This window comes from Daldinia caldariorum (genome assembly GCF_022478825.1).
Source record: "Daldinia caldariorum strain CBS 122874 unplaced genomic scaffold F4812scaffold_18, whole genome shotgun sequence".
In the NCBI taxonomy this organism is placed as follows: Eukaryota; Fungi; Ascomycota; class Sordariomycetes; order Xylariales; family Hypoxylaceae; genus Daldinia; species Daldinia caldariorum.
The window spans coordinates 419,178-443,172 of record NW_025953054.1 but is presented as its reverse complement, the minus strand read 5'-3'; the positions used below and the strand labels follow the sequence as shown (position 1 = coordinate 443,172).

At 46.9% G+C, this 23,995-nt stretch overlaps 3 protein-coding genes across 3 annotated transcripts; 2 read left to right on the top strand and 1 right to left on the bottom strand.

Annotated features, from left to right (window-relative positions):
* Positions 1–14,534: 14,534 nt before the first annotated feature.
* Positions 14,535–16,111, top strand: F4812DRAFT_462462 (uncharacterized protein; the record flags this gene model as incomplete). The annotated part of the gene is made up of 3 exons (XM_047938048.1): positions 14,535–15,143; positions 15,288–15,483; positions 15,747–16,111. 3 exons carry the CDS (start codon positions 14,535–14,537, stop codon positions 16,109–16,111), a joined length of 1,170 nt encoding a protein of 389 aa, XP_047787069.1.
* A 3,930-nt stretch (positions 16,112–20,041) lies between these two features.
* Positions 20,042–21,709, top strand: F4812DRAFT_462461 (AAR2 protein-domain-containing protein; the record flags this gene model as incomplete). Its single annotated transcript, XM_047938047.1, has 1 exon — positions 20,042–21,709. The coding sequence occupies one exon, from the start codon at positions 20,042–20,044 to the stop codon at positions 21,707–21,709; it is 1,668 nt and encodes a 555-aa protein (XP_047787068.1).
* A 1,198-nt stretch (positions 21,710–22,907) lies between these two features.
* On the bottom strand, positions 22,908–23,960 carry F4812DRAFT_441869 (40S ribosomal protein S16). Its single transcript, XM_047935271.1, has 3 exons — positions 23,662–23,960; positions 23,435–23,506; positions 22,908–23,225 (listed from the first exon to the last, which is right to left on the bottom strand). The coding sequence occupies exons 1-3, from the start codon at positions 23,725–23,727 to the stop codon at positions 22,935–22,937; spliced, it is 429 nt and encodes a 142-aa protein (XP_047787067.1). The 5' UTR covers positions 23,728–23,960; the 3' UTR covers positions 22,908–22,934.
* Positions 23,961–23,995: the final 35 nt, after the last annotated feature.

The following is a 23,995-nucleotide window of genomic DNA, read 5'->3' as shown; positions in this document are numbered from 1 at the left end:
TCATCTCGAGTAATCCTCAAGCCAGAGTACTTTTTCGATTGTAAAGGTCTCTTCGATTACAAATGTTGAATAGGTAAATCGGGTTGTTTTACTTGCCATCTCCCTCGCAGTTTTAGATTCACTGACCGAGAAGTTGATACAGAAAAAACAACAACACATTCACTTGCTGACACGCGTAACGCATAGACGAAGATGCGAATTTCCATTGTTTTTCATGTTGTTGTTATTACCTATGCTCCTTCTTGCCTGCCGAGTCAGGTCGCCCCCAAGTCGTAAGATTCTCTCACCACCCCCCCACGCATAGGTCGTCGAGAATAATGTCCGCATCGGAACCGTCATCCGACGAACAAATACCTATTAGGACACCCGGGACATGTAAGCCCTGCATGAACCTGGTGGTCAGAATATAATATCGCGCGGACTGTTGCCCGAACAGAGAAATATACCTAGGTGTAGGTATGTATTTAATGTCGCCTGGCTTATATGGCAAGGCAAGCAGGCAAGCCAAACATTGTTGACAACTTACGTATTGTGTGGCTTACTAGGTAACGTCTAGTTACCCCTATAGACAAAAACACATTATTCCTGTCATCAGGACTACGTTTTCGCCTTACCTAGTCGTCGTAGACCTGTTTTTATCTCCATTTGGATTTATGCCATCCAACCAGGGGAATGAGAACGTAAGTAAGAGCCAGCCAGGAAAAGTAAATACAAACAACAAATAACAACCAGTCATTTGTCCGCTACGCTCAGCTCTAAGCTGACATATATACCTAGGTAGGTAGGTACCTACCTAACCTATCTAACCTACCTAATCTACCCCTATAAGGATTCCCCCCAGAATTGAAGTGCCAAAATATGCTAATCCTAGCCGTTTTCGATGCCCAACTGCAGAGGTTTTACGCACCGAGAACAGTAGGTACCTAGGTAGGTAAAAAGCAGTTCTATAATCTCACTCCCAGTCTCCCAGTGTCCTTCTATCCACCTCCCAGACCCAGGCAGGGGAGATCCCGCCCTTCCAAACGTTTTCTTTTTTGTGCATTTCACGACCTTGCCTCCCCTCGCCTCCCTAGGGAGACGATGATATCCAATACGTTGGGTAGATAGATACCTTACCTAGGTCGTCAGCACAGGCGAAAGAAGAAGGAGAAGAAGAAGAAAAAGAAGAAAAAGAAGCAGAAAAGCGGTGGAAATTAATCACCTACCAGGTACCTCTATCTACCTACTCTACCTTCTGTATCTATCTTGACCGCTAGTGTCGTCCGTCGTGGCGGGTAAAAAAAAAAAGTAAAGACAGAGAAAGAGAAAGAGAAACAACAACAAAAAAAAGGGATCGCGCTTAGCCCCTTTCTGCCTATAGTACGGCTCGTCCGACCCGAGTATACGGTTCGAGAATTGAGGCGGCTTATGGCGTGTTTCGGCCGATACTTTTTTTGTTTTGTTTTGTTTTGTTTTTCTAAGCTACCTGACGACTTACATCTCTATCCACCACATCCACATCTACATCCACACACGCGCGTACACGCACACGCACACGCCCACGGCTTCTGGGGCTTGCTCCACGGGAGCTGGGGTAAGGTTATGTCAGTGTAGGGTAGGGTAAGGGGGGCGCAGCTAGCTAACTCGGGATTGGAATAATTAGACTTTTTTTTTGTTTCTTTTGCGAATCAAGGAAAAGAGTCGCATTCGTCTCGCGTCTCTCACGCACGTGGCAGGGTATATAGGACCTACCTAATGTAGGAAGAAAGTAGAAGCTGCATACCAGGTAGGTATACATAAGATTTCATCATGCTCATGCTCATGCTCATGCTATGTCGGGCTGAAGTCTAAGCTAGCAACGTCGAGACATGCATACGCATACTCGAAGTTAAGTTTGTTTATTTGCTATGTGAGAACAATATCGACCACATCACGAGAATGAAGGCGTCTCAAAGGGAAGCTGGAAGAACTTTTTTATTATTTTTTTAATTTTTTTTTTTTAAAAAAAAGCAAAAGTAAAAGACAAAGAAGAGGCAGCCAGATCCCGTTGCGATCATCTTGCCACGTCTTACTTACTTCGATGATCCTCATGATCCCATAGAAAAAGCTACCTACCTAGGTACGTAGTAGGTCTTGAGTAACGCCCTGCGGATATTCTCTTTACCGCTTTAGAGGTGACTAGCTAAAGCTCCTTGCCGCCCTGCTGCTTTTCTTGACATAATGCTGTCGTTTTTTTAGGTGAGACGGTATTTGTCAAAGATAGCTATTTTACTGGTTGCCGTGCTGCCACGTTTATTTGTTTAATCCGCCTTTTTCTAAGAAAGAGGGTGTCGAGAAATTCGGCGGCCCGTTTCCATATCGAGTATCTAACCCGGAATATGTAAAGGGGGGGAGAGAGAGCCTTGTTTGCTAATGTTTGCCATGGGAAGAACATCTGACATGCAGAGAAGGAAGTATGTATGTCCTTGCAAAAAGGGGCTGTTAAAAGTGGCAATAATAATTATCATGAAATAACGATACAAAGCCGTGGCGGCCAGCTGATAAGTGATAGAAGTCGTATAGAATAAGCCAGGGAGCAATGTAATGCAAGCCACAATTTTTAAAGTCATCTCCTTGGATCTCGCTGTTATTGGCTGCGTTGTTTTTATAGGATCTAGACGGGAATGCTTCACAAACTTTTGAAACATTGACCGATGTTTACGGGACAGAGAGGCGCTACGGTAACACAGCATATATGAGCTGACAACTTCTTTGGTATGCGGTTAGACGCGCGACCGGCATATAGCGCATCGTCATATGACCGGATGGCGTTTATATCACCACGTCACTTTGCTATGGCGAGGCCAGGGAGAGAATAGATAACCAGGCTCGTGGGTATATCGACAGTAGAATAGAAGGGTTGTCCCAACTGCAATCAGCAAGCTTCTTTGCTTCTTTGCTTCTTCGCTTTGTCTTGTCGTGTCTACCTGCCTAATACCGGAAATCCGGCATTCGGGATGTCCGTTTCGGGACGACCGTCGACCGTAGCATTTCGGATCTGTACCCAGATACCCAAACGGCAGGCAGTTTTCTTGGGGGTACACGGCTGAGACATGGATCTAGAAATTGAGTAAAGATTCATATTTATCAAAGCTGGATAGCCTCAAAGCAGAAATCGATAACTGGAATTGCATGCTGCAATAATATAATTTGCATTCTCCATTGGCTTTTGTCAGAATTAGAAGAACCCGGTTTTGTTAGCCACTTGGAAAAGTTTAATTGGCATGTGGTTCAGTTCCTGTCAATCCAAGCTGAGTTCGGATGTCATTGTGATGTGTAAACGATCCACTATGACCTAGACAAAGATCGTGGCGTGGGTAGGGGCAAATAGGAAAAAAGAATCGGAAAAAAGGAAGAGCAAGAAAAAAAAAAAAAAAAAAAAAAGGAAAAGGACCACATCAAGTTCGCCTTTGCCCCCTGTTTGGCCAGACGAAACTAGGGAGACGAAAGATAAACGAATAACAGAGCGGCATGTTGTTCTGGGCCATAGCCCTCATCCGCAATACAATAAAATAACTGATTGTTTAAAAAGATGATCCTGAACATTGTTAGTGGTTTACTATGTATACTATGTAGAAGTGGATTTTATTAGCGCTTCGGCATTAATATATTGATTTCCACACGGACTTGAAAATTGTGCATGCTTAGAGAAAAAAAGAAAAAAAAGAAAAGAAAAAAAGAGTTCTTTGTACCTAGGATGCAGGTATAGAGTAAGTATACGAATAATAAAGTTATCCTTTACGCAAAAGCCAGAAGAAGTTGATAATAATAATGTCTCCCCCGAATAGGAGATCAAAACCATGGATGTACCAACCTGCTGAATGAAGCAATTAACGATTTGTTGACGTCAATGGCGTTCCTAAGCTATCCTTCTGCGCTTCTTGATATTCGACGTTCACCCTTGTAAGACATCCTTTTATTATTTTGTTTCCTGCTTTTCTCGAAATTCGCAATCCACACTTTGTGGGTTGGACTAGCTGGCCTACACGTTGTTACATTTCGTAGTAGTGTAGTCTAGTGTGTACCTTGTAAGTAGACAGATTCAACTGGTCAAAGTCGTTCAGTAGCAGTTGAAAGGTTCGTGGTTAAGAGTGATCGGCAATGCAGCGCTTGGCGGCAGGGTTCTCACAGATCTGCTTTCCGCATCGGTCAATCTGATAATCCCAATAATTCTGGTCGCTCTAGAAAATGGAACGCACATGTCACAGGGAACAGTCCTTCCATGCTCATACCACCATCGTCCAACACGCGTAGATACCTACGACATACATAGTAGATACCTGGTATGGGGCCGAATATGGAAAGTTTCGGTATCATCTAGGTGGGTCGAGGGAGAGAGAGTTGTGGTGACTTTTTGGGTTCCCCATCTTATTAGACGGCCCTTCATGCCACATGGTATGTTACCTTTGAAGTTGGAACCCACTAGAGATACGTGTAGAAGATTAGAGTAGGTAAAGAAAATACGTAAACCCCGTAATAACACCGCCGGTGAAAATAAACCTGAGAATAAAACCTGAAAATGAAGGCGAAGGCGAAGAGGAAGAAGATGAGAGAAGCGGCACACGTTAAACAGATAATCCGTATCGGGGTTAGGAATAATGAATGATACTCTGATTTCTAGTTCCACCAGTCCGTAAATCCGTAGGTACCTAGGTAGTGCTGAAGACCAGCGGAATTATTATTAATCAGGCTGGCCTCTCAAGTCTGCCCCCCCAAGAGGGTCGTCTTAACTTGGGCTGAGTCCGGGTAAATATGACGGTGAAAATGCCGATCTGGAAGCTCTAGCAGTCCCAACTTCCAGCTCTCTAACGCTGTTGGTACCCACACTACAATTAGGTACACATGCTCGTAGGGTGCATACAGGCCCTGCAGCTGAAACACTAGGGTTGAGTTTTACTGCTATCTTTTTGACATTAGCGCTGGAGCCTCTACCAGGTTAGGTACCAACCTAACAATATTAAAAGTTTACGCTAATGCCGAGCAACAGTATTAACGTGGCCCGCATTCATTAATAATAAAATATAAGGAACCTTAAGTTAAAACGTAGGTACATGGTACCTAGGGTCTTGAGAGTCGCAGGGTCTGAAAAAAGAAATAGAAAAAAAAGAAAAGAAAAAGGATACATGTCGATAACGCGGCCCTCGCAAAATTGGGACACCAACCCCTCGTATTCGCTCGATTTGATGCAGGCGTTGGGAATAGAATTATGTAATGACATGGGCAACTTCAGTAAGCGCGGTGAGGTCGTCCGAAAAATATGCCGAGTATTCTTATTCCCTCAAATCCTGGAACTCTCAATCCAGGAACTTTTGGGCATACGATAGAGTACAGGTATGTAATGTACAATACCTAGGTACCTAAGGTACCTATATACGCAGTTGGCTGCTGGTTATGCTATTGCTGGCTTCATGCACCACCGAGCACACTGTTTTGAATATTTGAATCGTGGCTTGCCGATAGGCGCCGGTAGGCTTGATTGTCGTCGAATTTGAGGTCTTCTTTTGTCTTCGCTACCAGAGTGACGGGTGAGACTAATCAACTTGGTCCTGTGGGGAATCAAGTAACCGAAAAGGTAGACTACAAAATGATGTGACCCGATGCACGGGGTCGAGCAAAATGATTGGCATTGAGAAAAATGTAGCGCCCAGTTGTGAGATCACTGGTTTGGATGGATCTGAGATCTCTCAGCCTAACTCGGATACTGGATTTTCGCATGCAATCCTAATCGAGACTTGATAAGGGGTTGCCCGAAACGAATCACAACATGACCTACTTGACTAAATAGCACCATGTTACATCTTTTGCAGACGTTAGGTAGCATCTGAATCATGTACCGTAACCGAGTATTCCGTCGCGCGTTCGCGACTAGATACGCTATACACTATAGAGTTGTCCCCCTGTAACGAAAATATCGACACGGAAAGATGGTGAATATCAAAGAGGCTCAATGGTCTGAAGCGCAGGTCATTTCAGAATAGAAACATCAATTACTACGGAGGGCACCAATGGGGGTATAATCATAAATGATAGATGCACGTAAGATATCAACTGCCCAGGTCATCCGCGCACGAGGACTGATGATGACTCGGGAAAAGGGAAGGTTGTGTCGACTTGGGTGGAAGGAGAATCCGTTCGTCTGACCGGGATTCTAACGGGGATGCCGCTTGGACGTTGTGGTAAATGCGGAGATATAGCCGAGAGCGTTATGGGCCGACCGAGGTCAGCTAGCTTTCGGAGGACAGGGCATTGCGACAGAACGTAGGATGAGACGGGCTGCGCTTTGAGGAAAAAACCCCCCTCACCCCACCCCACGAATGGAGCCCGATGCTATGCAGTCCGGAGATGAAGCGAGGAGAGTGGTACTATGGTAAGTTTCGATGGAACATGATTGAATTAACCGCGAGACATGACATTCGCGAGCTAGGTTTCCAGCGCGGCTACCAAGCTATTTACTAAAGCCTAGAGCGAGCTCTACCTAGGCCCAGGATGGTATACCTTGCAGGTCGAGGCGGGCTGTTGGGGGTCCAGGTTCTTTTTTGGATTGTCACACTGCAACTCTGCAAGCTTGGACGTGCCCACTTGGCCATCTTGGCGAGTCTGGGGGACCACCGTGGTGGTTGGTTAGGGGGTAAGCAATCCACGTGAACAATGGCTGAGGTGGCTCTGCAGATGGGGGGTGTGGATGGGTGCGTCGACGTACATACCAAGGAAGGGGACCCTGCCCTTCGGCTCGTGAGTGATTCGACCGACAATGTCCGCGCCTTTTCGCTCTCTCGGAGGTATTTTGAGGGGAATTTGCCATAGTACCTCGATAGGAACTCGCCGATATCGTGAGAAGCGGCATGAGATTTACGCTGACAGACCAATGACCGCATATTGATGTACTGATGTACTACACTAATATCTCGATACGTGAGATGCGATGCATCAAGCAGCAAGCAGCAGCAGCAGCATTGGCATAGACGTAAAGACCTGGTCAAGAGACACGGGATGCTGAGTTGAGCAAGATAAATTGACGTATTTCCTCATGTGCGTATCGAGATGTCGTCCCAATGTCACATGTCTTTTGAATGACTTGGAGAGGTGCATACACAATACACACACAGCTGATGGCATCGTATCCACCGGCTCGAAGGAAGCATGGCGGTGTGCAAGATAGTGGGGAGTAATATAGTACGATGGTCCTGTATAGGAAAGCTATTGTGGTGTATAGGACGATTACTCATAGGTAGTCTCTCTATTGTGATAATGTGCCAGCGCGAAGTTCGATGACATATATATACCTAGGTATATATATATAGGCATCTAATAATCATTCGACAGTGTATCGCATGTCGTTGAAATATGACTACGCCGTCGTGCCTGGGCGCGAATGATCTCTCTCTAGCTTCGATCCAGCTGCGAAACATGGGAGGAATTGGATTCAACGCTTGTTTAGTCTCTCCCAGAGCTTCGGGTCACCAAAGATCTGTCCATGCCCGGTGCCGTTGAAAAGCTCCTGACATATCACCTTAGCGGGAAAATCTTTCTGGGGAACCATGCCAAGGGGGGATTTGGTGCCAGGTGCTTTTATTACTGTGCATAAATGATGAGATATAGGAAAGCCAGAGGCAAGGTAGCACGAAGTTTTTTTTTTTTTTGGTCTCGATCAATTGCGCCGAACGTCTTGCATATGTGTGCGTGAGTGTATGGATTTTGTGTGCGTGTGGACGAAAGAGAAGAGAAAAAAAATGATGTTACATACATTAGAGCGTACATTAGACCTACATGTACATACATAACGTAGGTATGTATTACAGTCTTAGGTATATATGATGGAGTATACCTTACATAGATAGAACTACCTCATGCCTAACCATGTGTCCATGCGTCCATGCGTCCATGCATACCTGCCTATATAACATGTATGTTATAGTCAAATAACTTACATATACTATACCTACCTAGGTACTTAATGCTTGCTTTATGTATGTAGGTATGTACCTATATTTGAGCAACTTTTTGTTCGCCGTTGGCGGCAATTGCCGTAGCTATAAAGTCGAAGGCTCGAAGCTGCCTGGATGCTATGTACATGTACATAGATATCTCAATGCTCTTTCCTTTTTCTAACTCCCCTTTCCGCCGAGATGGCTCTTTGTTGTACACCAACCACGGCTTATAAAGTCCGAATACCGACATGCGGAAAGAGAGCGCGCCAATCGCCACGTACAATACATATTCGTCTATGTAACGTGACCGGGTTCCAATACATTGTAGATGGTTACACGGGTACCACAGGCGTGGGAAATTGTTCTTAGCATTGAATTCACCATTTATTAGTTCTTGTCGTCCTGTCCTGTCAGCTATCCCTGGCTATCCTAGCTACCTAAGGTTAACAGGTCAAATATGCATGTCACTCGAAAAGAAAGATATATATCGTGTGATACGTAATTGACCTTTTGATCTCCAAAGGTGGATACGATGCTACGATGTCCGTATAATAAATTTCCAATGAACCGTGGGATACACGGGATACCCATCCTTCCGAGTCTTACGGAAGTGAAGGTGATACCAATCCCGGACCGAAATAGTACCATCTACGCTACTCTGGATGTTATTTATTAATGTACGATACGGAATACAAAGAAAATAGCAATGACCCCGCCCCTCTCTCCTATCTCCTAAAACGACTGGAACGACTGGGGACGATTGGGGCTGCTGTACGTAACGTTGGTGGCATCGCGAAGTTGAGGAATCGGGATACTTCTTCTGTAATCCTGCCAGCTCACGGCAATGTGGATGGCCCGCTCTCCACGTCGGGATTTGTGGACGGCTTCTGGTTAACTTTTTGCCCAAAGCTTTCTTTTTCTTTTTCTTTTTTTTTCTTGTTAAGGCATACGAGCTGAGAATACTGTAAGAAAATCCTCCTTCTCCATGAGGAGATCAATTTTTACTCAGTCAGGTGGTCGTCCCACAATGGGGCGGTAGGCCGGACATCTTTCAGGTTTGGTATATTCTACCCGGCCGGTTCTATTTTTTTTTCTTTGCCTTTCTTCTTTGACCAAAAGAAAATCGGTACATTAGATCCATCCAGTGGGCGCGCACTGTTGCCAACGATATCCACATGTGTTGCGGATGGAAGGATGTTCGTAATAGTGGCTGTTTTGAAAAAGCCAGAGCCCAAAGCCCAGAGCCATGAGTTCGAAACTCCAGAGGGCTGAATCTTGAAATCATATTAATTCGTAAGCGAAGCGCGTCTTTTTTTTTTTTTGTTGCGCGTGCCAGCCACAATTCGGTGGATGTGCTTCAAGGTCAAAAAGCTATCGTTCATGGAAAATGTTTAAGCCCATCTGACGGTGGGCTGCGGTGGATGGCTTGTCAGCCCAAAGGTCCAGGGTTCCAGAACGGTCGCAAATCCGCTACCTCGGTATAGTTCCGTGGCAAAGAATTGGCACGGTCCTTACTGTATCGTCTCTTCTTTATGTGGTTCTGTGCACCATTACATTTTCTCCTATCCCTGTCAAGCTCTATCACCGCTTAATGCCACGCGAGCGGCCGTGATCGATAAAACCTCCCTCAACGTTGTTCATCTTTATACTTTCCACAGCGGTATTACGATGATACTACGGTCCGACTTACACGCTATCAGGGTGGGCATTGGAGGATCGAGATAGAGTTTTAATAATATGAGTTCCCATGATATATAATTCAGGATTCAGCGGGGGTTAAAAAATAATTGTACCACGAACGAAACGCGGGTTGTGTAATAAGAACTCTCCTTTCCGCTTCTCTCATCTTGCCGAACAACTATACATATCATGGCTCAATCATTCGGAAAATTCAAACCTGGAAAAGAAGACGTATGAATCAAACAGATTGTGTATCTCTCACACAAAGTCAAGTTGTGTCTGCGAATCAGATGTGCAGTGACCGACCGCTCGGATCCGAACGTATGTTTATTGGGTGCGCGTACCAAGATTCCCTTCTCACTTGTCCACTTTCATGACCCCCGCTTGCCTTCATCATCACCATTGCGGAATACCTGGGTGCCCGAGCTCATACTGTGGCCCCAATATCTGTCCATTAAAGTGGCTCCTAGTTGAGATTCTTTTCAATCTAAGCAGCCAAGCACACAATACATGTTGCAGCAGTATGTAGGTGTTCATTTCCTTTCCCTAAGCCCCGCGTAGCATCGTGATGCTATCGTAATGGCGAAGCTTATGATTTGCCCCTGTCCTGGTATCTGTCCCGGTATCTGCTTCCATCCTGAAGACCCATCATTAGGTCGTGACCGAGGTTCAAAAAGTGAAGTTGAGAAATATTTGTATACATGATATACATACATAGTAGGTACCTAACGACTACATGATACAAGTACCTTTGTGGATATGTTGGCATCGTGTATGACAGGGAATAGAACACGAATCAGTGCCTGTAGGGATCCATCCATAAGTCATGGGAGGGAAAAAACTTGAAGTTGCGGCATCGGCCCAGAGTGGTCGGCAAAGGAGGTTGAACTCGGGGCAGGCAACGAGACAGAGAAACTGAATTGCAGCAAAATCGAAAACTGATAATTCCGCGTAGGACACGATCGAAATTGTATCCTTGTACCATTGTATAGGTAGGTTACTTGAGAATAAACATTTATAATAACGCTATTTTGGTGATACTACAAATTAGCTCTTTCAACGTCAAAACAAACGCAATGGCGAATTATAGCAACATACTTTATTCAATTAGACTTAATCATTGACCTCTGCGAGGTAAATAGAATGTACCTATTCCGTACATACTTAAATCTATGTCTAACAACTTCATACACTAGGTACTTCTGATCTGGGAAGTTGACGATGAGTTACATAATGATAGTATAATAGATAGCAGCGCATGCAGTCCCGTATATATGCGCACACCATGACTCTTTACTGGAGTCTTTAATAGAGCATTAGAGCGGAACAATGTTCTATTATTCGATCCGATTTCACGTTATGCATCATCGCAATATGCGTGTTCGCATCGACTCCTAGGTCTTGGCTTCTTGAAAGCTCAGGGATTCCCGCGGTTAAGATTGATTAGCTGATGTGGGCCTTTTTTTTTTTTTTTTTTTTCCAAGATGGAGAAGAAAAAGAATAAAATACAACTGACGAGCCTAGAGGCTAGAGCCTAAGCCTGTCCTAGTAAAATCTGCAGCCTAGACAGGAACAAGCTGATGGATCCCCCTTCACCTTGCCTAGTCCCCAAAAAAACCGCTGTGTGGGTAAGGCATAGTGTGGGTACTTCGCACATAATACAGTACGGAATTACGCAGTACCTACGCTTACTTAAGAGTAACCTCATCGATATCCACTCTGCATAAAACGCAGAAATACATCATCCATGGTACTTGGGTTCTACACCCCAGTCAGTAAATAGTGTTGACTAATGAAGATGACCAGGGATTCGCGCTGCGACTGGCTTTATCAGGGATACTGGGTCTTTTGTGGGTGGTTCCGCCGCCTCCTGCTACACGCTCATTGGGTGCGACATACAGTACTTTGTAGGTACCTACACCGCTTTAGCCTCTCCACATTGCGCCTCTTAGCTGAATTTCCCACATCATGGACATCGAATGTTATCATCTTAGGGTCTAAGCAACTCAAGGAATTGTCTGGAAAGATATTTCACTGTAGTATATTTTGAACGCGTTGTGCTGGAACGGCTACTTTCGAAGGGCTTTCTCTCGGCTTTGTGGATTTCGCATGAGAGAAATACATAATGGATACAACTTGGATAGATAGACGGTTGCGGGTCGCAAGTCGGAAGAGGCAAGAGAGGCGCGAGAGAGGGGCTTCAAGAAGCAGGGAAAGGAAGTTTAATATTCAGCTCTAGGCAAGTATCTTGCCGAGCAGTGAAATCCACCAAACTGCAAAGATACATCATGTACTCTTGATAGTCGCGAGGGGGGGTTGTTCTGCTGGATAGTGGCTTTGACTCGAGGTCGAAGTGGATGGACTCGATGTTACGAAACAGAAGATAAACTGGTGGTGAAATTAAATTCTTTCAATTACCTAGGACTCGTCAGAATAGAGAGAGGGAGAGAAGAAAAAAAGAAGATGGCAAAAAATAAAGAGATAGAGAAAGAAGGGAAAAGCTTATCACATTGCCATGGGAAATCAAAGTAAAAAAAGAAAATCAAATGCAAGATGGAAAAAAGAAAACAATTAAAAAGCTACTCAATTCACTCACTGTATGTAGTACCAAAAAAAAAGTATGTGGATAGATGTATGAGGTAGGTACGGTATGTATTTCTTGTATCCCTCCTTCCATGTAAAAGTTCGAAGTCTCTCAGTACTTGGTCGTTTGCCCCCCTGCTTTGGCAAGTACCTACTGTAGGAACTCGGCATATTATTGGCTAGGTGGGCCCGGGCCTTCCAAAGTACATGACTGGATGTACACTTCAAAAATAATAATCAAATAAAATCGACACTGAGAAATCCCCCCCGAATCTTCCATTCTTCCCCAACCTTTTAACGATTACCAAACCAAACCAGCCATTCATCAGTACATGCATTCCTCTATTCTGGTTCGGCAATCATAGTTGCACGTTGAATCAACCCTCCACGCGTGTTCTTGGAGCACTGCAGATTGTGCCTCGCGCCCGCATTCTGCATATAAAAATTCACCATCTCCCATCCCCTCGGCACTAATTGTCACTAAGCCCAATCTAAACTTACTTGAGTCTGGACGAGAACTGGTCGGGTCAGAGACTAAAGTTTATGATTTGGCGCACCGCACGCAAATTGTGTCGTCACTGGGGGTTACCCTAAACCGCGACGGTCACTAGTACGATCACCTGGGCAGCTTCTAGCCTTTTTGGCAACTTGACGACTGGCGAGGCACGGCGAGACACTGGTCGCTAGCAAATTACTAACAGTTTTAAGCAACGCAGTACAATACATGTCTGCCACGAACTAACTACTTACTTACATACCGTACCTGTGGACTTACAAAAAAAAAACCAGGTTGCCCGCACTATTTCCGCTATTTACGATACTTATCCTAAATAACCACGACTGCACGTCACTGCTTCAGGCTGGCGATCGTATTGTGTGTGAGTGAGAAGTTGAGAAGTACCTAACTTACTCCTCTCACGAGCAACTCCTTGGAAAAAAGGTGCCCTGATACAAAGGCATCACCCCCGGTATTATTATTTAAATAGCGTGCTTGCTGTTACTTGCAAGCTGCTAACAACATACCAGCTCCTGCAGCCTTTATTAATAAGTGCAGGGGAACTGTACCTACAGTACATTTACACGCACACCCACACTTTGTTTTTCAGCCCTTTTTACATGGATTCCTTCTGGACTCTCACACACATATAATCCCATTATAACCCCCCCAATAACATCCATATCATTCATAACATCCCATATCCTTCATAACAAACGTCGTCAATATCCAGCTCGCGACGTAAGGAAACAGTAATAAGAGTCAGTCTAGCCGAGCTTGGGATCTTCTAGCGGCTCTGTAATTCGACATTCCGAAATATCTAGTATTTCTACTAGCACCACGCCGGACCAAACTCACCTTGAGGCCCCTGCCACCAATCGCAATCCTTGATACCTCTGACCAGAGACGCTAAGACTCCCGGTCTAGACAGCTTCGGGAATCGCTTGACTTTTTTTCAACGCTCCCTCCATCTTACTTCGAACTAAACTAGTCAAGTATCTTTCTGCTCCACCACGAGTTGGGCCATCAGACCCCATAAGCCACTAGGTCCTCACGCATTCATAACGCAGCACAAGGGGGTCTCTTCTCAAGGGAAACCAGATCGCACCCTGCATCAGATCGTGCGCAGCAAGTACTCGCCAATTCCTGTCCTCATAAGCCTGGCCTTTACTTGCTGCCGCGAACGCCTGGCGGGTGCAGCTAATCTGTCGTGCAATACACACTACCTTTTGGCGCCCGCGATCTAAAAGAAGAACTCAAAAGCACACTGGCCCCCAACTTCTCGTGCCCCATACGAAGGCGGGACTACGATTTTTTAGTCATTAGCTCTACTTCATTTACCTAGGCATTGTTTTTCTCCAGCAAAGACCTGGTGGCTGATCTCAACTTGTGGGTTGGTGGACCTAGTCGAGAGACTATTTTATCTACAAAGTTGAGCGAGTGGAAAGATCTACGCCTATCTCCTCTTGGATCAGTGCCCCCGTTGGATGACCAAACTAGCCGCCAACAAATACGCCAGTGCAGCCTCAGCTTGTCCCCCTTGGTGCAACTCTATCCTTCTTGTTTCTTACCAAAGCACTACCTCGATCTAAGACACCGTTTTCTGCTACCCTGCTGAAGTTCGATACTGGCTCGAGGACTAAAATTCCCCGGTCCGTTCGTATCCAATCGTGCTCAGCAGCAGTCGTGCTTTTTGGTGCCAGACGAGGTCTTAAGCTTTTATTGACAACCGCGCATCGCTATCACCACCGCGTATCCTCGAGCGCGAGCTTGGGAATAAGAATTCGGGTGCAGCCCTTAGAAACTACCTACCAATTACCGACTACTTCATGGAACGGAGCGTCCCCGAATATTCGCAGTCAGGTTTGCCTTCGCCCTATCCAAGTAACTACGGCGACACTCAGTCTGAAGCTTCCTCTGCAGATCACGCGTCTGCTGCCCACTATTCTAGTAATCAGGAAGCACGGGGGGCCAGTTATCCTACATCTGCCACGCCGAACTCAGAGTACGGAGCATACCCGCAGTCTGCGAGGTCGACTAGTTCTTTCCCAGAGCATAGTCTGCGTCAATACCATCCAGCGAGCAACCACACTGGCAGCAGCGGAGGTATGGCGCAAACACCAACAAGTCCGTCCATGCCTATGCAAGATGGACGCAACCATCAGTCCCAACAAGTCAAGTCTGACAACGATGTACCCATAGATCCCTCTATCGCGGCACCTAGCCCTACGACATACGCGCCTCCGAGTCAATACTCGCCCTACGCGCCGCCTCCGCAAGATATGTCGCATAACTATCCCCAAGGCGCCGGTAACCTGTACGCGCAGCCACGACCCGATTGGGGGAACTATGGGCACCCAGCGCCTGGGCAGATGCCACACCCGCACTCAGTATATCCTCACACGCCCACAACGAACGCGCCCGGACGACCAGCTCAGGTAGGTAACATTTCTCCATTTCCCCCGGTCAGCACCGGGAATCAGCGGGTTTCCGTTAGCCGTAGCGAAGAGACTATACTTCAGAACATTTGGTTCTTTGGTCCTATAATAATGATAACGCGAAATAACTGATTTCATTGACAGTATGGTGGACAGCAGGTCTATTCATTTGTACCAATTCCCGGAGCTCAGCAACATAAGCGACCTCGACGACGATATGAAGAAATTGAGCGTATGTACAAATGTGGTTGGAGCGGATGCGAAAAGGCTTACGGCACCCTTAACCATCTGAATGCCCATGTCACGATGCAGAGCCATGGACAAAAGCGTACTCCCGAAGGTAAAGTTTTTATTTCTATATTTGTCTATGTTACCAGGCGTGGTGTAAAATCGAAGGGACAATAAGCTTCGCTTTAGAGCCCTTTTAGAATTATAGCATCTACGCTTTACTAGTAACCTTATTTAAGGATGGGACGCTACCGTCCTAGCCATTGGCCGAGCCTCTAACCTAGTTCGTCCTAGATAAGGTCTAGCAATGGTTCTTTTCAGGAAACATAATGAGGTCGAATGTACCCAGGCGCTTGCTAACCATGGTAATTACAGAATTCAAAGAAATCCGGAAGGAATGGAAAGCACGGAAGAAGGAGGAGGAACAGGCCCGCAAGGCTGCCGAGGAAGCAGAACGCCAGCGACATGTTGCTGCCGCTGCTGCCCAAGCTCAGAACGGAGGTGCCGATCCTCAAGCAGGCGATTCGGGTCAAGCACCAACATCGTACACTGCTAGCCGACAAGTTCAGCTCCCTCCCATCGGTTATCAGGCAACTCAGTATCCTGCGCCTCCGTCGGCGACTGTGCCGCAACAGCCGCTTCCCGAGTACAGCCCTACAAACCACATGTATTCTGGTTACCAACAGCCGGCATCGCCTTACGGACCGCAAAACCAGAGCCTCTATAGTCAACGTGAATGAGGATGTGGAATTCCGTCAATGCTGCTGCTCGGTAGCACGGGCTACTAGTAGGTAGCGCTTTTAAACCTCTGAAGTTGTTTTGTCGGGATGATTCGACTTCATCCTTTCCCTTTTTTTTTATTAAAGAATGTGATTTCAAAAAGCTTATAAATCAGCTCCTTCGGCCCAGTGTACGATATGTAGTGATCCCCCCCCCCCAAACACACACCCACACACGCACAACAAAAACATTACGTCTTCTTATTCGATAGGATGGTAGAGATGTGGTAATTATGGTCATTTCTACGACAGCATTGCCTTTGGAGTATTTTTTTGCTCGAATCGGAGTGGATGATTCGCAGCACACGCATTCTGATGACCAATATTGATTTCTCGCATAACAGCATCGGGGCCTCGGACGGGGGAGGGCGGGGAGGAGACGAGCCTTGCATTGGGTTGGGTGTCTGGGTAGGGGTGGGTTACGAAACAAATGATTAGAGCTTCTAGGCTCAAGGACCAAGGCATATTTTGTGTCATGGCGTGGCTTTGTTTTAATGGTCGGCTTGTTAGGCGAAGAACTGCTCCCCGTGGCTCAGGCTCCCCGACATACCTTTTCTTCTCACACATATTCGGCCAGACATGTATTTGCAGTGCGGAGGTATCGATTGTCCCTTATGGAAGAGCATAATTCGAACATTATGTGTCTCTAGAGTCAGCTTCCAGGAGGGGCCACAAATACGACATCGCCAAGAGAATCTTTCGTTTTACGTTAGATACACGGATAATAATAACGCTGCGTTTATTAAGGGTATCCAATGCAGTCCTATTTTATGTGATAGATTTCGGTTTTTTTTTTTCGATTTTTTTTTATAAGTCGGTCAGTGTTGCTAATCTGATCATTGCCCCTTACCATAAGTTGTATATGTGCCTCTATAGTGGATCATTATATATTAAGCTATGAGGTTAAGAGAGCGGACAAAATTTACAAACCAAACCCAAAAAAAGACGGACTCTAATTTAGGGTACCTTAGTTTTTCCCTGTGGCACCATAGCCACGAGGCATCCATGTGGTTTAGTATATTGTATGTAGATGAGGGAGGCTTCCTAAGGCTGTTAGCGAGGTAGTAGTGGTAGGCAGCGCAGGTCGGGAATTTATATTGGTGTGGTTGCACAAGACCGTTATATTTTGAATCCCAGCTTAGACGCACAGCCGATCCTACCTAGTTCGTTGTTACATTAAAAAAAAAGTTATCGTTCATCTCTTCGTGACACCGATCTTACCGTCACTAGCCATCGCGCTACTAATACCCGGTGCTAGGTTTATTAAGTAGCTACTTGTAAAACTACTTTCTAAGCTCGTATGGTAGTATTTAGCTACATCTTACCTAAACTACTTACCTGACTTAAGATGGCTTTTAGCTATATTAGGTATTCGCGGATATAATAAGGGTGGGATAGCTATTCTTGGGAAGCACAATAGTACAGAATCCGGGGAAAGCGGTATGACCTAATATATTTCTTGCACATATGCGTAAGTACATAGTATCATACGCATTATATATAGTTAGTTACCTTATATATATATATATATGTGTGTGTGTGTGTGTGTGTCAAATTAGGTGGGCGTTGCTTTATGTAGATTGATTTTCTGAACTGGTTCTCGAGGGAAAGTGTATAAGTTACCCGATTCTGCGGGTCACAAGGCTTCGTAAGGCTGTGACTGAGTTAAAGATTTTGTTTAGTCTTTTAGAACCTACTTGTCCGAATCATGTACTATGTACTATCTATCAGGTGCCTGCAGACCTCGTTGTATCTCAAATATTCGTCTAATTACCTGGGTAGGTACCTTATATAATACTAATACCTGTCGTGTAAGTACAGACTAGGCCATGTACTTATAGACCCGGCATAATGTACCCGACGTATAGGTATGCCCTAATGTATATGATCTTGGGACCATTCCCGCATCGACACGCCTTAGGTACTTATGCGGCCAACCCAGCGCCACGGGTAAGACAGACAATGTAAGTAAGTGACATAGTGTATAACAGCAAGCATAAGCGAACCGAACTTTGGAACCGATCCAACTAAATCTAGCCCTTGGATTTGGGTCTTTAGTTTGGTCGGGACCGGCCTTACATTAGTGTAGCGACGTTACAGGCGTCTTATTTGTATTACCCCCCGGGGGGTAAAAAAATAAATAAAATAAAATAAAATACCAGGTTGGGTTAATACGAAACGGGACGGTCCAGGGAGTGAAAAACAAGGTGCTTTAAGTTGTCTAGTATACATAAGGTAGTTTAAGTAGTTAAACAAAGTCGGCCACGAGGCTTTAGGATCTGGCTGCTGGCCTTTTGGTGTTGGTGTGGAAGACTGCGGCCGGACTAGACAAGGGGGGTTGTTCTGGCTTTAGCGCGATGCGGGCGCCGTTGGGACGCCGCGCTAATCCGCATATATATAAAAAAACACACACATACACACACACACCCCCGGCCGAACCAAACTACTAAAACCTATACTACCGTACCATCCCATGCCGAACCGAACCGAACCGAACCGAACCATACTACTATACTATACCCTACCCTTTTCTAGAAAACGCCCCCCCAAAAAACACAGCGGGCCGCTAATACCGTAAAAAGGCTGATGTGCTTCTAGATTCGTTCTTTGCTAGGCTACCTTAGTAACTTCCCATACCCGGGCCCCTAACGCATGTACGACGTACGTATGTAAGTGATCCCCCATCCCCCGTCCCGTATGCGGACCGAAGGACCTGAACTTTAGGGGTATCTTTTAAAACATCGCTCGATGTAACCCTAGATAGCGCGGTGACAGACATGACAGGAAACCAGGTTTGGACTTGGCTACCCTAATACATATGTATAATAATACACTACATACCTAGGTAGCTAGCTAGCTAGTATTTAATTATTTATTTTCAGTTTTATTGTTTTAGCGTTCCTCCCAGACTTAGATGGGCAGCTAGATTGTTCCAATGGACGTTGCTTCTTTAATTCTAGTGTTTTTCCTTTTCGAGGGTTAAGATATGGATAGTTGCTGAGATAATCGTATACATGTATAATAATTGTATAGTTACACGTATACATAAAAGGTACGCATAATTAGTAAGTCTTTTAAAACGGTTCATAGCGCTATTATACCACTGGTGGTATAAGTCAACACTCAAGTAGTTGGTTGCTATAGTGGCAACTAACTCACAATAAACTTATAACTACCTACTAACCCCCCTCGGCAGCATTGGTTGATGATACAGGCAAAATTCACTCTACTGGTTAAAGCTGGCTATCAGTCAGTGCTGATGCATCATCTCAATGCGGATACCTACCTAAGGCTACTACCATAGACTGTAGTGTAGCATCGAACACGGCAATCGATACTTTCCGTACGTACAATGACCAAATTTGAAACATCAGATGTCCCGATGGCTTCTATAGACAAGCTCCAACTGTCATCATACCGTTGCTTTCGGGTCTTTTATAACTAGTGACGTCTGGTGAAGGAGCGGTTATCGCAGGTTGTTGTTCGATAAGCAGGTGGAATCGAGGCCGCATGACGTAGTTCGGTAGCATTAGGTTAGGTACGAGAGATGTCCACTGTGTATTGTCTCAATATAATAGTAATAATAAATAATTTCTCTTCCGTGCCTTCCCTTCGGTCCTACGCATCAACGTCATTCTGCTTCAGGAAGGAACCCTGAAAATCCCATCCCCTCTCCCTCCTCTTCTCCCTTAACCTAGAAAATTCCCGCCATTTCCATCTTCGAAAACGAAAAAAAAAAAAAAAGAAAAGAGAGAGAGAGAGAAAATATGTTAGGCACGATTCTCAAGTGTTTTGTCCTTTGGACAGTCGTATTTAGAGTTAATCTTTTTTACTTGAATGATAAATCGATATCTTTACTCTTATGATTCCTGTTGTTCACTAACTAAAATCATGCCGGCTGCGGAAATGCCCTCAAGCTCTTCGACGCCGGGTTTAGACCCACCAAAAGTTGCATCAAGTCCGGGTAATTGTGGGGAGACGGTCGACGTCAATCCAACATCAACATCAACATCAACTTCAGCTTCAACTTCCGATTCCACTTATTCTCCTTGGTCTCCCATTGCCAGATCAGCCCTAAGTCTTCGCTCCATTGGTCCATCCAAATCCGTGGAGTCTCTTCCTACCATCGGTACTCTACCGCTGGGCTCTCTTCGAATTACGGAACCGAGAGAAGACTCGGATCTGGAGACGCCGCTTACTACTCCCGACGTCGCCATGGACTCATCCGTAGAACCTAAGCACCCGTTCCCTACGGGCGGCGATGTAGTCATATTAGACGACCTGCCGGCAGGCTTTACCGTGGGCTGCGACACCGTGTCCTTCTCGACGAAAAAACCTTTTCCGGGCTTCCGCGATATCCCGCCGGGCGCGCATCTGATCTGGGTTGCGCCCTCCGAGCTGACGTCCTCGCGGAGCGCGTACTGGATCGTCACACCCGAGCGGGAGGACTGGGAGCCCGGCGAGGTCTACGTTAAGCAGTGGGACAAGTTCAACGAAGTCCTCAGCGACCCGGCGAGCCAGGCCGAGGACAGGTTCCAGAAGGAGGCGCTGCAGCATATCTTCACCAGCCTCTCGCCCTACCAGCTCCGCGCCACCGCGTCGGGCGCGCTCTCCGCCCCGCCCAGACGAGGAGTCGGAGTCGACAACGGCAACGCCGCCGACCGGCTCCCGGAGTTCCTGAGCAACGAGAATATATGGTCCCACCTCACGTCGGCCATCACCCCGGACCTCCTCAACAGGATCACGGGTAAACCCCAGCGCAGCTGGCAGGTCACCACCCAGGACAGCGTCGCCGGCGAGACCACCCTCGCCGAGGAAGCCCGGCTGTACGCCAGCGGCAAGGCGCAGCTGCGCTTCTCGTTCGCGACGAGCGCGCCGCTCGTCAGCGCCTCGGCGACGGGCCCGGAGCGCACGCGGCAAGCGCTGGACCCGACGTCCTTCGTGCTGGAGGCGCTCGCGCTCGCGGGCCGGCCCTCCGACGACCTCGCGGGCGAGCTGTCGTTCGCCTTCCTGTCCGGCATGCTCCTCGGCAACTACTCGTGCCTGGAGCAGTGGTGGTTCTACGCCACGCGCCTCGTCTTCCGCTGCTACGCCCTCGCCGCCGCCCGCCCCGCTCTCGCCGCCCGCCTCCTGCGCGCCTTCCACGCCCAGCTCGTGTACAACGACCGGCACCTCGACGGCGACGTGCTGGAGATGATGCCGACGAACGCGCGGCGGCTGCGGCGCGCGCTGACGACGTACGCGTCGCGGCTCGACGAGACGATCCCACCCCACGGCGACGGCGTCACGGTCACGCCCGACCAGCGCCTGGTCCGGGAGGCGTTCGCGGACCTGGAGGCGTGGCTGAGGGCCAGGCTGGGGTGGGACCTGCGGGAGGAGTACGTGCGGTCGGGGACGGTGATGCTGGAGGACGGGGAGGTGGTGAGCGCCGAGGTGTCGGACTTCGAGGACGAGGACGAGAGGGGCGAGTTCGCGCCCGTGGTGGTGAGGCTGGAGGATGGCGGGGGGAGGGAGGTTGGGCTCGTGTCGTGGGAAGAAGAAGATGACGATGATACGTAGGGGGGTGAATCAGAACGATCACGACTGCGACTGCGACTGCGACTGCGACGAAGGGGGACGGGGACGGGGACGGGGAGTTGGAGATGTTTGAAGGGTATGATAAGTAGGATGACTATGATGAGCAGGAGAAGTACTCGGTGTGAGGATGGGAAAGGGGAAGGAGAAGGAGAAGGGGATGGGGGTGGGGGTGAGGATGATGAGCATAGGGATAGGGTAAGGGAGAGGGAGAGGAATAGACGTTTTGATTGTGTTGTATTATGCTGTATAGGTGCCTGAAGTAGCTTCTGGTACTATGGTCTTTCATTGTATTATACTGCCTTTTTTTTATACCTAACTACGGGTAACTGTGAAGGGACTAATCGAGAGGAGAAGAACAGGAGGAGGAGGTTCCTGTTAGGTTAGGGGGTTATTGTTCTTGATGAGTTTACCCCCTGATTCTCATGAGTTAAGATACCTACCTAAGGTACCTATTCTTTTTACCTCTCTGTACAGCATACGAATGAATTATAAACTACGGGTTTATGTTGCATCCTACAAAACTACAAACCATGGTAAATTTGTGCTTAGCTAGTAGTTATTACCTTTTTCTCATCTCCCCGTAGGTTGGGACTTTGGGAAAGTTCTCCTATTATCTCGTCGTAGAGCGTAAAATAGGTATCTAGCCTATGTCGAGACACGACAACTCAAAGCGATACTTCAGTTCAGGTAAGCATTACACTACAGGTTCCTGATCGACTTAAAAGTTCACTTGGACATCATCTCGCATTAAACCATTTAGAGAAAAGTCTTCTCCAGACCAGCACGAACGTTTTACTGTTTTGTTTTGCTTTGTCTTGTGTTTTGTTTTTTTTGCAGAAAAAATTGATTTGTCGTTTCATTCGCCTAATCCCTTTACAACCAGGCCATGCAAATGCATTGATAATAGAGAGAAGAAGGCATAATCACTAGCAGTACTAGTAGTAATAGAGATAGCCCTCGTAAAGGATTTCCTTTTTCTTAAGACTCCAGAGGTCCGACCACCGACCATAGCCGTCCCAATTCGTTGCGCGCGTAGAAAAAGAGGATATAAAAAAAGAGGAGCCATTGCACCTCTTCTTCTTTTCCCTTCCACAAGACGATTCCAGCGGCTTCGTTTTTTCCTTCCCACCGCCATAAAACATCCCCCCAAGAACCCTCCGCGGGTAACAACACCACCCTCCCCCAAGGACAGGGAGGGAAACATCGTTTAACGGTAGGACTTCTGGTACCTGGCGCGGGCGCCGGGACCGCCGAACTTCTTGGGCTCGCACCGACGGTTGTCGGCGACGAGGAGGGTTCGGTCGTACTGGACGAGGGCCTGCTTGAGCAGGTTCTTGCTGTGCTCGTCGACGTACTTCTGGTAGTAGGCGATGAGGGCCTTGGAGATGGCCTGGCGGACGGCGTAAACCTGCGAGGTGTGACCACCGCCGGTGACGCGGACACGGATGTCGACCTCGGCGAACTTATCGAGGCCAATGATTAGGAGAGGCTCGTAGACCTAGTTTTTTTTCTCGGTGTTAGTTTCCATGTCCTCGAATCTTTTTATCGGAATCGTTTTTCTTCTTTTTTTTTCGTCATATCTAAGTGTATTGAATTTCAAGATGCGGAACCCAATGTTCAGTATGACTTCTTGTAACCAAGAAATTGGGTACTGGGTATGCGTATGGGGAGGTAATCGAGTTCGAGAAATAAATATTCGTTTCGTACCTTGAATCGGAGAATCTCAGGCTGGACGAGAGAGAGCGGTCGGCCGTTGACCTTGATGAGACCTTTGCCGGCCTGTAACAGAAGAAAAAAAAACTTGGTTAGCACGTCTAATCCATCTCAAAAAACAAATCTTTCGTCTCTTCCATCCATCCATCCACCAGCGACGGCGACATTAACGACTTATATCCTGCATCTTGACGGAGGAAAAAAAAAAACAAGAGACGAACCTTGCAGTGGGCGACAGCAGTAGCCGTCTTCTTCTTGCCGAAGCACTGGACGCTTTGGGTAGACATGGTTGCGGAATCGTGTGTTGGAGGTGGGTTGGGTGTTGAAGGTATTCGCAACCGAAAATGCCTAGGCTTCAACGAGAGGGTCAAGTGTCGAATTGGTGATGGGGGGAGGAACAAATTTCGCGTCTCTTTTGCCGAAATGTCGAAAAAGGGTTTGTGCCCTGAAAATGCGCTAAGGCCGTTTCGGGGAAGAAGGGGAGCCTGGATGGTGAGGTAGAGGAACCGAAGAATTTCCGGTGGGGCAACTGTACTATGCTATGTACCTCTTAGT

What these genes read in the sequence shown, in the direction of transcription:
- F4812DRAFT_441869 (XM_047935271.1), bottom strand. Translation starts at nt 23,727, where the DNA reads ATGTCTACCCAAAGCGTCCAGTGCTTCGGCAAGAAGAAGACGGCTACT. An exon ending in CTGCTGTCGCCCACTGCAAG is followed by an intron (nt 23,507 to 23,661) that starts GTTCGTCTCTTG and finishes CTTCTGTTACAG; the next exon opens with GCCGGCAAAGGTCTCATCAA. An exon ending in CTGAGATTCTCCGATTCAAG is followed by an intron (nt 23,226 to 23,434) that starts GTACGAAACGAA and finishes AAAAAAAACTAG; the next exon opens with GTCTACGAGCCTCTCCTAAT.